We start from the raw sequence: 15,290 nt of genomic DNA, 5'->3' as shown, positions 1-15,290 counted from the left end.
ACGGAGTGGTGCATGCATGGAAGTGGAAAGGAACAACAAGGGAGGAAGAGGACCAATAGTCTGATTTCGGTTTCGATAGGTGCTCTCGGTAGTGTATAAGTGCGTCGTGTGGGAAGAGGAGAAATATTATTGTGATGCGTAAGATTGTGTATTTGTTTGATCAGTTTGCTGTAAGTTTTAATTTTGCTAAGCTCCATTTTAACCGTATGCAATCCGTTTCATATTTTAGATCCATTATTTGTTAACACCTTTTTATTGAAAGCCTGCCGAAGTGTCTCGAAGTATTTTATGAACATTTATTCGCCATTCTCAGATAGTAAGTAAAGAGAGGTACAGTGTAGGAAGCGATATTACAAACAAAAACTGTAAAGCAATGAATAAAAGCAGCCAATCCGATTAGATAGAGCAAGGAGCCCGTACTCTGCCACACCACATCGTCAAACCACTCGGACAGCGTCCCCTGTAAAGTGGATACTCTGCGTACTTGTTATCTCTGTGAACAACGTGTGTGATTGATATTTAGCGTATTTTTTAAAACAAAACAACAACCAACAAGGCACAAATCGCGCACACAGTGGGTGTCGTAGGCTTTCGGGCGGAAGTGTAGGAACAAATGGAATAAGTACTATTATCCTTAAAGCACGGAAATTATAAAGGAACGTGTGAAATGATAGGTAAACGTATTCGTTGTGTCTCAGTGCGAAACATTTAAAGGGAACTATAAATGGTACTTAGATAAATGATTAAACGGCAGAGCAGTGTAACAAAACGCAACAAATCGAAAATGGTGTCTAGTTAAATGAGAATAGATATATACATACATATAGGGAGGATACAAAAGTACAGCTGAATGGAACAAGTGTATTGTGTAGCCATAATGGGTAGGATGAAAAGATACTCTAGACTAGAAGAGCCGCGGGGGGACACCGCGGTGTCAATCCTAGGTAATACGTAGAGGGAGAAGTATAGCTATCCCTGGCGAGATACGACTTACAAACAGACAGGGTGGCGCACTAGTCTAGATAAACGAATGTGTGGTATATATCAATGCGAAACCGATGGGCGTATTAAAACACGGGGGGTCCCGGCGGACGGGGTTTTGGTTTTCGCTGGCACTCTGCTGCCCTCTGATGCCCGGACAAGAATACAGGTTAAACCGTTTTAGAATCACCAAAAACACCAAACCCCTTATTGGAGTGCTTTCCGTTTGTTTTCGAGGAAGTAAGCGCGTGGTACCGCCGGCGTAAGCTATAGCAACCGCCTGTGCGCGGGCAGCGCTTCGTAGAGCGCCTGGGTTGCTGATGGTTGCTAAGCTACTAGCAACCTTAGTAGCTCTCGTGCGATTAATGCGACCGGAATTTAACTGGCGATGGTATTCGTTTGTCTCTTGTATGAATGTTTGTGTATTATGTGTATGTGTGCCTGTGCCTCTGTACGTGTGTGTTGGGGCAGATCGGAGTTCGGATCGTCGGATAGTCGTACTTAGGAAGGAATAAAACAGAAAAGAAAACAAATCAGTGTCGATGTTACAGCGAGTGTTCAACGAAGCAGCCATGGATGTTCCGAAATCAAACATTGAGATTTAACGAATTGCGAGGCACTTAACATCATCCAGTGAAAATGTGCTACTTGTACACTTTTACTGTGCATTCTTTCGCCAATTATAGGGGACCGCATGAAGGCGAAGGCCCCTTTGAATTTGAACGGCCGTTTAACGGTGATAAGGGTTAACGCTGCCGTCAAGGGTTAGTGCACTCTGTTTTGACAGCCGGGTTTGTTGACGTTGCGTTTTGTGAAGATCCACCCCGCACCCGGAATGGACTACGAAAGTGAAAAACTACTGAAATTCATCTTTCCAAAGGATTACGAAGGTATGAGATTATTTTCCTGTTTCTTAACGAGCACACTGTAGCGTCATCATCGCCTTTTGTATGTGGCACCCTTCCCAGAGCTAACAAATCATGAGGATCCCACGGCGACGACGGAAGTGCTGGAATATCTGCTGAAGCTCGGCACGTACAAGGCCGAGGAGCTGAAGAAGGAACGGGTGCGGCTGCAGGACGAACACCGGCAAAATGTGGAGCAAACGCAGGAGCTGGCCATCGCACACTATCCTACCTTCATCCGGACGGCCGAAAGTTCGCGTGAAATCTACCGACAGTTCACGGGCACCGAGCGGAAGCTCGATTGCTTGGACGAAAAGTGGCCCCGCTTCATCACCGCATGCCAAACGTTTCTGCAGGGTTCGGGGGAAATCAATACCGCACGACGGTTGAACTCGCTCACGTTGCACCGTAACGCGGAGCTGCTGGAGATACTGGAGCTTCCTCAGCTGATGGATAGCTGTATCCGGGAGGGCAAGTACGAGGAGGCGCTCGAACTGTCGGCGTACGTGCAGCGGTTGGCTTCGAAGCACGGCAACATTCCTGTGATTGCGGTAGGCGCTGACCGGTCGTAGAGAGTTCTTGCAGTTCATGGCTAACCATGTTGTGCGCTTTTCGGGTTTCACAGAGTATCAGCGAAGCGGTGGAGGGAGCCTGGCATACCATGCTGATGCAGCTGCTGGGGCAACTGCGCACCGATCTGCAGCTACCAAAGTGCCTCCAGGTGGTGGGCTATCTGCGCCGGATGCAAGCTTTTTCACCCGCTGAACTAAAGCTCAAGTTTCTCCAGATACGGACGGGCTGGTTACGGGAGCTGCTCGTTGCCATCCCGACGGACGACGCACAGCAGCATCTGACGAAAACGATCGAAGTAACGCGCGTCCAGCTGTTCAACATCATCACACAGTATCGTGCAATCTTCCCGGACGATGACATCGGTGGGGAACCGGCACCGATACCGTTGACCACGTCGACGTTGAGTCACGACATTCTGGACCTTCGCGGAGGTCCGATGGTGTGTGACGAGCGAAAGGTATTCCACAGTTGGTTGCTCGATCAGATCGGTGAGTTTGTGAAAACGCTCGAACAGGATCTGACATCCGGGGACATTGGCACGTTCGACACCATCCTCGGTCAGTGTATGTACTTTGGTCTATCGTTCAGCCGCGTCGGCATCGACTTCCGGGCCCTGGTGGCACCCGTGTTCGTGCGGGTGATTGGTAGTCGCTTTCGATCGTCCGTTACACGCATTACGGGTCAATTTGCGGCCGACATTGAACGGTACACGCTGATCAACCGGGTACCGAGTATGATCCGCCGGTCGGCCACCACGCTCCCGGTCGATGAGGCATCCGGTGTTCATCCGCCGGAGACACTGCTCGACTTTGAACCGCTCGCCGTCTACTGTAACGCGCTGCTGGTGGTTTTCAATGAATTGCGGCTTTGCTCCCCGCTGGCACTGGCCACAACGGTATCGAGCGCCCTGGAAGACTCGCTGGAACGTGTCGCACGCTCCATTCTCGATCTGTACCGCCAGGAGCAGCAAGCGTTCTCACCGACCGAGCGTGAATGCTTCGTGCGGTTGTGTACCTGCTTCGCGTACGATCTCGTACCGTATCTGCAGCGCTGCATTCACGTCATCTTCCCACCGGCCCTACTGGCCAGCCAGCTCGGTATCAATGTGCTAACGTTGCAAAAGCATGGACTGTCGTATCTGGCACAAACACGCATTCTACAACCGATCGCCTATCTTTTACCCGATCGGATCGATACCACCAGCAAGCAGCAGCAGCAGCAACCGCGGACGTCGGATGATGCGGCGACGAAAGAGATCGATGATTTGACGACCGAAGTGACGGATAAACTGGAGACTCTGCAGGTGGCTGAGCAGGCTGTGGATGATGCATCGATGGAAAAGGAGGCCGGTGAACAGGTCGAGGCATCCTAGGCGAACTACGGACACGATGTGGTGATAGGGGTGAGTGCAACGACCTTAGCTTTCCATTCAGTAATGTTTGTTGTTGCGTGTATAAGGTAAAATTAAAGTAAAAAGTACAGAAAGCGTTGAGCTTTATAAAATAATTAAGATCTTCTTTATTGATGTTTAATTCGTTAGTTGGCTTAAAGTTCATTCTTCCTTCTCTGATTTTCCCCCTGAATATAGATCCCCTTGCGATAGGTTTCAAAAAAGGTTTTTAAAATTGGGATACATTTTCTCGAGTTCCTCACGACAACTGTGTTCTATTTCACAATTCACAAACTTCAGCTCACGTGCCCAACTGAAAGCAGAGCTCTTCATTGCTATATGCAATATGTGCCCGAAGCTTATGGAATTGCATTTCAAATATGAACTATCTGGTTTACCGATCCATCAATTATAAAACACATCTGTAAGCTCTCCAATCTTCGCCAATGTAATGATTTCATTCCAGCTCCTTGGATTCTGGGAATCGTTGTGTTTTTAACTGTGACTTTGATACATTGCAGCTAACTAAACTAGAAAACTTAGATCTTGGACATATTGTCCATTTTATTGACAAGTTTAGTTTAGTTCAGTTTAGCGAGCACCGGTGCCATCCGGTTGAGCAAGTACGCTCAGAGGTCCTACAAATGTTTTCAGCTCCGGCATATCCGATATAATTCTAATATTGTCAGTTAAACGAAGCTCCAGGTGCTGAACAGACGAGCTACGTAGAACGGTAATCTGACCAGGGAGGGACCGCATGCCACACTCGAAAAAAATTAACGATCGTAACTTCGGCATCAGAGGTATCGTTTCGGCCAGCAAACGAACACTATCTGGAGAAATGTTGTTAAGGTTAAGCTCCAGCGAGTAGATACTTTCCGTTATCTTCGGATGAAGACACTCCCATATTGATTGCAAATCATCAGGTACGATGTGTTCCATGGTTAGGACGAAATGTCTGTAACATCGCTTTGTATCGTTCACATAATCTACCACGTTCTTCATCGCCGTCTTGAAGCACATTACTCGCCCTTTCGTTAGTGTCCATGGATTTGATAGTTCTATTTTAAATCGAAATCTTTTTACGTAGGGGGTCAGGAATATAATGTTGCTCCATCTTTGACAAGTTAACGACGCGTTTTTCACGTCTTCCACATTCAATTGGTCGAAAATCATACAAAGCACCTGCAATCGGAAGAGCAACAATAAAGAACAATCCGCTCGATCGGTTAACAAATGTTTTGCGTGCTTACCTCTTCTGGGAGCGAATCGATTGAAGTTTCACACTCCAATGAGCTCATTTTTCGTAATTTCTTCCTGTGCCTGTGGATAACACAACTCGTGGTCGGTTTTATGAAGAAACAGCGCACTGGTCGCTAATTGTTGAATAAAGGCAAAAGGGGCTAGCAGCTGCGAGCTTGCTTGCCGCGGCAAAGAACCTTCTTAAATGACCGGAGACTCGAGAGAACATGTATGTCGCGCATTCAATGAGTATGTGATGAATAATGTTTGTGGCGTAAATCGCGTAATGTGTAGCCACTGGGTGTAGCCTACTTTGATCCAAAAAACTAGTCTCTTTTTGGGGGGGGGGGGGGGGGGGGGGGGGGGCTTCGGTATTTAATTTTTTTGTGACCCCTATTTTAAACATTTTCCCCTGAATGCCGATCCTTTTAAGAACATTGTGTTATTTATTTGGAACAATCGAAGCAAAACTGACAAAGTTATAGATTTTTGAAAATCTACGTTTCATACAAGGCTCCATACAGCACGCTGCTTTGAAGAGCGTTTCCCCAAATCAACGTTTTCAAAGTCGGTGCCCATCGTACCGCAAAAACTACTAGACCGATTGATTTGAAATTTTTAACACATAATCTGTACACTCTTTGCCAGGTAGCCCCGTAGAGATTTTATGAAAATTGTTGATACTATTTTTTTAAACAAAAAAAACTTTAGTACCCCATTTAGGGCACTCACAACCCTAAATTACCCATTTACCTAATGTATTCGGATGCTACTGTGTCCTCCGAAGGAAGAATACCATAAGCGTGGTGGTTCCATAATATTAAGCTTTCTCATAATACTTATCGATTTTATTGATCTCCATTTTTTACTGTCACATCACGATTGCGCGATCCGAGTGCTTAGAGCTATGATTCAATGAACGCCATCACACGGTGCGTGGTGCGGGCGCAGTACAGAACGAAGAGAATGGGCCACCGTGCAATGCCAGCTTCTCCCTCCTCTTGATGTGATTCTTCTCGCAGCTACCCAGCACCATGTGATCTGTTCCTTACTCTCCTCCCTAACTTACCACTTGGTGATCGCGAATATAATATAATATAATATAATATATGTATATAAGTTTTGCTTAAGAAACTGTTACTATAATATGTTATTGTATTTCCCATCCGGACGCTAGCTTACTCACAATTACTGTAATTGTTTTGCTTCGATCGATGTCCCTCTGTTCCTCGTCCTCATTTCCGCCAAAATCCGTGTTCCGTAGAGAAAGAAAACGTCTTACAGAACCATCCTCTAACCGATAATGCTTATGCACTATAGCTGTAGTTCACTAAAAGAGAATTCCGTTTGAAGAGATACGAGATACCACCGTACACTAAAGGGGCAGGGATATATTTAAATCATAATGGCCAATAGGTTGCTAGTGGCATCCATTGTTGCTATCGAAGACGAACCACAACAACAGAGTGCACTGGAGAAGATTGAACATGGATGACTAGATGTTTTTGTGTTGTGTGTTTCATATTGGATACCATCATCATCGAGCTCGCATGAACTAGCTGTTCGCCTCTCCGATGAGAGCATTTCATCGAAAGCATTCATCAAAAAATGAAATTTCCTCCGTAACATCATAAAGGTTCTCCGGAGCATCACACACTCAGATAAAAGATCGCACAAATAACTTACTACTAGAGCACTTAAAACCGATAGACCTAAAAAAAAAGCGACGGAGCGTCAATGACCGCCCTTAAAACATTATCACTTAACGCGCACTGGGTATTTACAAAAGTCTGGTGCAGTGCAAAAGACGATTCCAAATTCAAACCAATAACTAACGGATACGCACACGTGGCAACGCTGCTGCTGCTGCTGCATCTTAGCAACCGCTCCGTACCGGGTTTCGAGGATCATCCCCCCATCAACTTACTCGGCGTGTTGTCGCCAACTATGATAATCGCGGATAAATGCATCACCTGGCGGTTGCTTCTACTTCTGCTTCTTCTTCTTCTTCATTCTTCATCTTGTTGGCAATCAGCGGCAGATAAGCGCGCTTAAGCTTAAGGAGTAAGAGCATTGTGAAAAGGATGAAGAGAAACGTTGATGATAGTGATGATGTTGGTGATGCTGATGATAGGAGCAGCTGCAAGACATTCACGGTAGTTTTTTAGTCTGCTGCACACTTCGCTAATCATCCGAGTAAATGCTGTTACGTTATGGCATACGCGTAATGAGTTTCTTTAGAGGCTTTGCTAAGGTAAGCGGGAACAAGAAGCGATTGCGCTGGCGCTTGGAGCCCCAGCAAAGGACCGTGCCATTTCTTTTTCTTTAGCTGCATCTCTCAACCCCTTTCCCTCTTTTCCCTCTCTCTGTATGTCTATTCTAGCGGTGAGACGTTCAAAAAGCGAACAATAACTGATCAAGAGTACAAGTACTTATAGCTAGCTGGATTGGATGTTGCTCTTCGGTCAAAAACGGTGCGTTCTGCTTGGAGACGAAGATCCTACTGGCAGTGTTATTGTTACTGTTTCCTTCCCTTTCCTTCAATATTATCCGTCTGTTATCGCTCTGTAATTGTGGAGTTGCAAGTGTCCACGGTGTATAAGAGGGTTACTGCGGTTCCACGAAATTACCAGCCCTCTATTGGCTGCTAAGCGACTCCCTCTATTGGCTGCGAGCGATTTATGCTCTCCTCGGTTCCTTTGGAGCCTTTTGGAAACTAAGAACCAATCCAAGTGGGCCTTGTATATGCTGACAATGCATGGCTGCAGTCCACTGGTTACTACAGACAACCATCACCTTCACATGGCATGCTTTCGTTGTAGATGAAAAACGATCGAACAAATGATGGAAAAGGGGTCTCTTGAAACCTAATGTGCAATGTTCGGTTGTATGAGGACACAATCGAATCCCGATCGGACACACAACAACAAAACCCAAGGGGAAAGAATGAAGCGCGAGATTACGTCCAATGTAGCGATGGCTTATGATGAGAGCGGCTGCTTCATTCCGCCGGTTCCTTGGGATACTCGCTCTGCAGGCAGTTACCGATGGCGACCACTAGCTGGCTGAAGGATGGTCGCTCCTTCGGATTGGTCGACCAGCATGATGTCTGTGGAGCGAGGAAAACAACAAACCGTTAACTACCGCCTTACCCAAGGGTCTGCGCGCTCCGGACTTACCAAAATCTTGTGCAACGCCTCGGGTGTACCCTCGGCCAACTGGCGCTCCAGTTTGCCCGGTTGGGCCGCGCTTGAGATCACCTCCTCGTCCGTTAGCTCCTTGAACGGCAGTTCAGTCGCGTTGGTAAACAGCTCCCAGACCAGCACGGCGAACGCGTACACATCGCTCTTGATCGACCAGTCATCCTCGTGGAAACACTCCGGTGCTAGCCAGCGTACCGGCATCAGCTGGTTCCGGTGACGGCAGTACTCCCGGCTGTACTTGTCCCGTGCCAGCGCCGGCATCGAGATCTTTGCCGAGAAGTCACTGCTGATGATGCAGTTCCGTGTGGCCAGATCCCTGGAGAAAAGGAGAGAGAGAGAAGGGTTCATTTAGTGTCAAGAGTTCCTTCGATCGATGCTCATGCGAGGCCAGTCTTACTTGTGGATGATGCGCGCCTTATAGATGGCATCCATACCACGTCCGATCTGATGGGCAAGCGCAAGAATCTGTGGCACATTGAGTGGTGGTGGTTTGGTCGCTTGTGCCGTTGCCCCGGAGGCCGTCTTATCGACGGTACCATTTGGTGGCGTCGTTTTCGGTGAGGTCGCCAACAGGAACTGCTTCAAATCACCCTGCGGAAACCATCGGGAAGAAGGTGTTGATTAGGAACTGATGACCACCTGGCGATTACGCCATCCACTTACCCAATCCGTGTACTCGAGCAGAAGATAGTGTGGATCCTTGTCCCGGCACAGGCCAAACACCTGCACCACGTTCCGATGGGCGACGGTGCGGAACAGTTCCAGCTGACGGCGGAACTCCTGGCAGCAGTGCTCATCCTTCACCTTGGTCAGCGCCTTCACCATCACCGGTTTGTAGTCGTTCTCGGGCCGGATAGCATTCAGCTCACCGTTCGAGGGCCGTCGACTGCGTTCATTCTCCGTCACCAGCTCATCAGCGCCAGCACCGGCTTCTGTCGCTGGTGCCGCACTAACCTCATCACCAGTCACCGGTTCCTGAGGTCCTGCGTCTTTCCTTGGTGCCGGCAACCGGCAATCGTTCTCGCGGATCTTCCCAATAAACACATCCCCGAAGTCACACTTGCCAATCTGCAGCATCTCCACGATGGCGGACCTCGGAACGGACAGTTGCTCGAGCTGACTACCGGAACCGGATGATTTCTTTGATTTGTTCGAGTTCACCGTATCATCGCTCTTATCCTGTCCACCATCCTTATCGGCACTGCCCTCCTTGCTAGCGGCAGCACCACCAGCCGAACCGTTCTTCAGCTTCTTCGTACGTCCCGGTGAGGAGCCGGATTTCTCCGGTAGGCACGGTTCGATCTCGCAGTTCCGCATATCGACCGCATCGCCGTTCTCCTTCGAGCCTAGGTCGAGCCGGGCTTTACGGGCAGCTCGTCGATGGCGGCACCAGATCATGAGCCCCACCACCAGAATGATGTAGGCGAAGGCCACCGACATGGTAATGAGGACGGCGCGCGTAATCAGGAATCCATCTTCGGCCGATTCCTCTGGCAGGGCCATACCGTAGGTAGCTGAAAGTACACGAAAAAAACGGATTGGATCCTGAATAATCTGACGAATGAAATGAAGAACCATAACTTACGTCGCACGGTGAGATGCACTTCCTCGCGCTTCAAGCCCGCACTGTTACCGATGGTACACCCGTAGCGTCCTTCGTCCTCCAGATGCACCTCCGTCAGTACGAGCGTCCCATTCGGCAGCACGCGGACACGATCCTCCAGTGCCTCACTGCTACCATTACCGGCCTGTCCATCACCACCACCACCACCACCAGTCTGAGCCGTACTGTGCAAATACTGAAGATCCTTATCCCACTGGATGGTTGGCTTAGGATCACCGGTCGCAACACAGTGGAACTGCACGGTACCAAGTTCCGACACCTGAACCGTACCTTCCGGTGCCGTGACAAACTTCGGCGCGACCACCACGTTCACTGCAACCGATGCCCGGATCTCACCCTGACTGTTGGAAGCGACACACACGTAGTTCCCCCGATGGTCAGCCGTTACGGCACGGAACACGAGCGTTCCATTGACATCCTCGACCGTATCGGGCAGTGGATTGGACGATCCGGCCTTGGCGGCATCCACAGAAGCACCTCGGTTACCCTCGACCGTCCAGTGGACGGTTGGAGTGGGGGTACCCTGGGCTTTGCAGTGAATCTTCGCGATCGAGCCAAGCTCCAGGTTCTTCGTTGTCGGTGGTTTCGGTGTGAAGCGTAGATTGGCTAGGGTTGCGGATAGAGACGATGATTAGTTCAGACTGTCTGATAGTTCATGGGAGCGCAGACTTACAGATGATTTGTAGTTCGGCGGCCTTCGAGCTGACCAGGAACTCGCTCGCATTGTTCGTTATCTGACAATCGTAGCTGCCCTCATCACTCGCCACTACCGAGCTAAACACGAGTGAACCATTCGTCCGATCCACGTGAATTCGAGCTGTCGATGGAAGAAAGTCCGGTTGCAGATTAGTCTCTCACTCGCCCCAAGTTCCCATCTTCCACTGTCACTACTTACCATCATCCCGGAACATAGAGCTGCTACCGCTGTTACTGCTCTCCGTACCACCGAACGACTCATCAACCGAACCGATTGTAGTCAGCGCTGATCCGACTTCGCCGGCACTGTCCCACTTCCGGATCACCTTACCATCCTTGCGCCATCGTACCACAAATCCACCACCGCTCTCGTTCGACAGCGCACGGAACCCACAGTTAAACATGGCCGATTGGCTCTCGTTGACGACGGTCGTCACGGGATGTAGAACGATCCGTACCGGGGCCGCAGTACTGCCCGTTGCTTGTTGAAGTTGCGCAGGAACGGCTGGCTGAGGTTCGTCCGCCTGGGGAAGGTTGCCGCTAGCCCAGGCCAGATCCTCGATGGTGGTCGCTCCACTCAGCTGTCGTTCCCCACGTTTACCACGGCACAGCAACAGGTTCCGGTTCTTGCTACAATCGATCTTACCGCTGCCTTCTCCTGTGTTTGAGAAGCAGTTCGATTAGAAATGTCAGTGGTGGAGATAGACTGCGGCACTTACCATAGAGTGCTCCCGGTTTCAACTTCAACCGATAGTTCTTAACACTTCGCAGGGCAATCCGGTGCACTGGATCGGCATGGCGCGACGTAATCACCAAGATGCAGCTGTAGATACCATTGTCCTTCGAGGAGACATTTCTGATGTGCAGCTTACGCCGCTGCACCTCAATGTGAGCCGATTTCGTGAGTTTCATTTCATTTCTAAAAGTGACGAGAACAAAACAGAGGATCAGAGATAACATTCGGTGGTTGCATGAAGTGAAAGGACTCGACCAGTTGACACATTCCATCACGTGCTCTCCTCTGTCCTGAACTTACCTGTACCATTCGGCATGCACCTCATCGTCACCGGTAGCACCAGCGGTAACAGCGTTCGCTGGCAACGGTCGTCCATCGGCAGCTGTACCATCGAGCAGGTTGGCCGAGTGGCATTTCAGTGTAATGCTTCCTCGATCCGCATCATGCTTGAGCAGCTGTACGACTGGCGGTGCGATGGCTGTCGCGGGAAGATCGAAAGAAAAAAAATGGAGGGTTGAGATATTTTGTGGTTTTTACGTGTGCGAATTCGGGAAATAAAAAAAAAAAAAAGACGTGAAAACTGTCGCCCAACTTCTTCCAAACCCATAATTGGTAATAATTGACGTTAATTGGGTTTAACGACCACGGTTTGTTCCACGTTGTTTATGGAAGTTGAATATTTGCCAGCCTTTGCACCGAATCTTGGTAGATCTCATGCCCGGAAAGGGAAAAAGCTGATCAAAAATAAACAATCCTAGAGACGGCCAAATGCTTGAAGTTTCTCGAATATTGGCGAATCCTCTTCAGAAGGAGTCCCATCTGTCCCGACCGTCCGATAAACGAGCCGAACGTGCTCGATTATCCGCTATAAACCACAAGTTGTGCTACCGAGTCGAGCCACCCTTCCATCCGAACGAGACTGTGACAAATCTGACCAAACCTTTGGACCACTAATCCAACATATGGCAGAGAGACCGCGCCTTAGATGTCTTCACGGGGACCAAATCAATAAATAAGAAAGCGGATCCTGCTGGAGCATAATGGAACTCGTTGGAAGCCACCGATGGCCACCGACGGCGAGTGATCGGAATGGGAATGGCCCTACTTTACCGCCGAGGGCCTTCCGACTCTTTCGCCCATGAATTCTGGTATCCAACATTTCCAACACCATCACCACGAGGAGTTTTAATTCAACGATTGGCCGGCTGAAACATCGGCACCACCAGCACCAGAACTTGGTATGGAGCAGGACGATGGAGCTCCGGCTGGAATGAAATGTTTCCAACTCGTAAAAAGTAACGACATTCGCCTCCTCGCTCGGCACACTCCGGTTCCGACTTCCGACTCAATGCAATCCCAGCCCAGTCCCTACTGAACCGGTACCCCAGTCAGGGTTGGTCTGCCAGGGGCGAGGGAGGGGGGTTAGAAAGATTTAAAACTCTCAACAACAACTTCTGCGCCGGAACAGTTTATCGAGTCCCCAGATAATTGGGTCGCCGTCGTCGTCCAGAACCCGCCAATCGACAGTTTTCCGGTTCACAGCGCGCGAACCTCCACCTCTTCTGTCTGCAACCGAGGGACTTATGTCCGTCAACTTTTACCACTTCTCTTCTTGCTGTGCCTGGAGAAGCAGCGGAACTGGAAGAGTGGGCAAGTGGGATTATGTTGCGGTGTTCGCTTCGTTCGCTCGCACGGTCCAGAAGTCCGGGACCGGCGCTTATCACAGTCACGGCGCATCAGAACCGTAAAATACGCTCGCTATCAATTTATGTTTTTTTTTTTTATAGTTTGCTGGAGCGAATCGCTCATTAGCCGGTGATGATCAGAGCCCCCCGGGACTGTTTACAGTACATTAGACACTGGTTGCTGCTACGCTGCTGCTATCCAAGAAGTGGCCTGCGGGCTAACAGAAAAACTTCCACCGAGATAGAGAGCGAGAACGCGAACGCGAATTATGGGCAAAAGTTCTAATGACATCGAATGAAATTAAATCCAATAGATACTTCACTTCCGGAACCGTCTTGCGAACTCGTTTAGAGCTCAATCTTGCTCCCGTAGGTTTATCGCCGCTCCACCAAGCCACTGATTGAGTTTCATGGTGGATGAAGGAAAAAAAAACAATATACCAAGGAGTCCGTGTGCGCCAGTTCCTCTTCCCCCCTGGCACGAACTTCAGCGCTGAAGTTGGATTCCCCCAAAATGTACACCAAACTAGTACAGCCACGTGATTACAGCTACGCCACGCCACGCCGCGCCACGCAGAGTCGCGTACCGGACAAGGTAATTGAATAAATAAAGTTCCTTTTTGGTCCGCAAATCAACAACGAAAGCAGGGGAAGCAATGGGGAGCGTCATGTTGCGAGCGGTGCTATGTTGTCCCAGGTTCTTGTGAAGGAATTCACTTAATTACCACCGAGGAGGGGAACTGCCGAGTTCCCGAAAGCATGTACGGTACCCAATTGGCCCCGGTGCGCGCGCGTTCTGCTTAATGATGCGGAGCGAGTCGAAGCGACATTAATTGTTTGTAGCCCTCCATCTTCGCCCGCCATAATCATAACGGAATCAAATTCCTCCGGTTCCGGAATCGCTTTCGAGCTTTCGAGAGTTTCACACGAAACGGCAGGCAGGGTTCACTCAACCCCATACCCAGCCAGGTCACAATAATGTCGATATTGTCCTGTGCCCTGGCCGTGGCACCACCAGATCCATAACTCAAATGCTCCACATCCCCGGGAGTCCCGGGGACACGTGATTTGTGACTCACATAGGGAAAAGGGATTGTGTGTCTCTGGCGTTCGCCATCAATCGGAATCATTGCCGGTCACCACCCGTTGTGTTGGAATTTGCAATACGCGACTCTCCAGCGCTAGTTCGGGTTTCCGCAGGGTCCTTTGATGCCGGCCAATCAAACACCGAAAGACCGCGGCCCCCGGGGGCCCAAGGTGACAGACGGCTCCATGCTCCAGCCTCCATCATAAGAAGCCCTGTCATAAATTAAAGTCCAGATGCCATCGGAGATGCCCGGTTTGCGCGGGAAGGATTTATCCTTCCCTAATCCTCCCCCTCTTCGGCTCTTTCCCACAGTCACCGTGCACCGTGCACCGTTCACTATTTCGATATCAATCTTCACCTTCTCGCAGGCGCAGGCCAGTTCGTGCACCGTGCGCCATCTCTGCATATGTTTTCTCGCAGACAATAAAGAACTCATAAATCTTCCCGGAGCGCAGCGGAGCCGAGGATCTGGAGGATGCATGACGGTACCCCGCCCTTTTTGGTGAGCGCCCGTACGTTCTGCTGCTGCTGCTGCTGCTGTTGCTCTCCCTGTGGATAATTGTGTCATCGCATCGCTAGCCCCATAACAGGACGCGTGTGCTGCATTATGCATCTGCACCATTCGTGAAGGAAGCAGCTTGAAGCTTAGACCGACTAGCGCTGCACGGACTGAAAACTTTTGCCAGAAATGCATTCTCCCCGAGGCACCCGTTCCAAGGGACGTTCGTGCTTCGTTGGTGAATTCTCCAGACCACAGAACGCACCGCACCTTGCAACGAGCTTTTGGAGCCACTTTTATGTTCTGGAAGAGTTGGCGTACGGAAGAAAGGGGAGAGAAACCTTCCGTGATTATGATGAAACATCCGAACTCATATCTCGGCCCCGTGGTGAGATATGCTGCCAACAGGAATTTACAACAGAAACCTAAGGCGCACCCCCCCCCCTCGGGAGGCTAATTATAGACGACAGAGTTTGAGGAGAGGGAGGGTTTGACTTTCGCCAAACCTCCAGGATGTAGCAGGAGGAGCAGAGAAGAAGTTTCCTTGTTCGGCAGCAGCAGCAGCAGCAGCATCAGAAAAATGAATTTCCCCCCAGGGGGAGGAAATCCCAAACCAGGGGGGTGGGGGGAGCGGTCCCAAAAGTTGGCAGACCTTTGACCTGAAAAGTG

General features: G+C 49.7%; 5 protein-coding genes across 5 annotated transcripts in view; 2 read left to right on the top strand and 3 right to left on the bottom strand.

The window, feature by feature from the left end:
- Positions 1–396, top strand: part of LOC126575242 (E3 ubiquitin-protein ligase SH3RF1) — a 13,417-nt gene extending 13,021 nt beyond the window's left edge. Inside the window, exon 10 of the mRNA XM_050235847.1 lies at positions 1–396. This exon is cut by the window's left edge and continues 677 nt beyond it. The gene's annotated coding sequence lies outside the window, so the exon portion shown is untranslated.
- LOC126575241 (unconventional myosin IC) overlaps positions 1–15,290 on the bottom strand; it is a 143,880-nt gene that overhangs the window by 81,799 nt on the left and 46,791 nt on the right. The window lies entirely within an intron of this gene.
- On the top strand, positions 1,755–3,969 carry LOC126575243 (conserved oligomeric Golgi complex subunit 8). Its single transcript, XM_050235848.1, has 3 exons — positions 1,755–1,871; positions 1,950–2,437; positions 2,512–3,969. The coding sequence occupies exons 1-3, from the start codon at positions 1,817–1,819 to the stop codon at positions 3,829–3,831; spliced, it is 1,863 nt and encodes a 620-aa protein (XP_050091805.1). The 5' UTR covers positions 1,755–1,816; the 3' UTR covers positions 3,832–3,969.
- On the bottom strand, positions 4,187–5,213 carry LOC126575251 (uncharacterized). Its single transcript, XM_050235856.1, has 2 exons — positions 5,103–5,213; positions 4,187–5,034 (listed from the first exon to the last, which is right to left on the bottom strand). Exons 1-2 carry the CDS (start codon positions 5,148–5,150, stop codon positions 4,441–4,443), a joined length of 642 nt encoding a protein of 213 aa, XP_050091813.1. The 5' UTR covers positions 5,151–5,213; the 3' UTR covers positions 4,187–4,440.
- The window catches only part of LOC126575240 (tyrosine-protein kinase-like otk), a 47,084-nt gene continuing 39,722 nt past the window's right edge, over positions 7,929–15,290 (bottom strand). The window contains exons 4-12 of the mRNA XM_050235843.1: positions 11,651–11,828; positions 11,334–11,533; positions 10,814–11,272; positions 10,592–10,735; positions 9,880–10,524; positions 8,958–9,808; positions 8,692–8,885; positions 8,271–8,610; positions 7,929–8,200 (exon numbers count right to left, since the gene is read on the bottom strand). Of these exons, the coding sequence (XP_050091800.1) occupies positions 8,093–8,200; positions 8,271–8,610; positions 8,692–8,885; positions 8,958–9,808; positions 9,880–10,524; positions 10,592–10,735; positions 10,814–11,272; positions 11,334–11,533; positions 11,651–11,828 (3,119 nt within the window). The 3' untranslated portion in view covers positions 7,929–8,092. The remainder of the gene's footprint in view (positions 8,201–8,270; positions 8,611–8,691; positions 8,886–8,957; positions 9,809–9,879; positions 10,525–10,591; positions 10,736–10,813; positions 11,273–11,333; positions 11,534–11,650; positions 11,829–15,290) is intronic.

This window comes from Anopheles aquasalis, chromosome 3 (assembly GCF_943734665.1).
Source record: "Anopheles aquasalis chromosome 3, idAnoAquaMG_Q_19, whole genome shotgun sequence".
Lineage (NCBI taxonomy): Eukaryota > Metazoa > Arthropoda > Insecta > Diptera > Culicidae > Anopheles > Anopheles aquasalis.
Note: the sequence above shows the minus strand (reverse complement) of the source record. Positions and strands in the feature narration are given on the sequence as shown.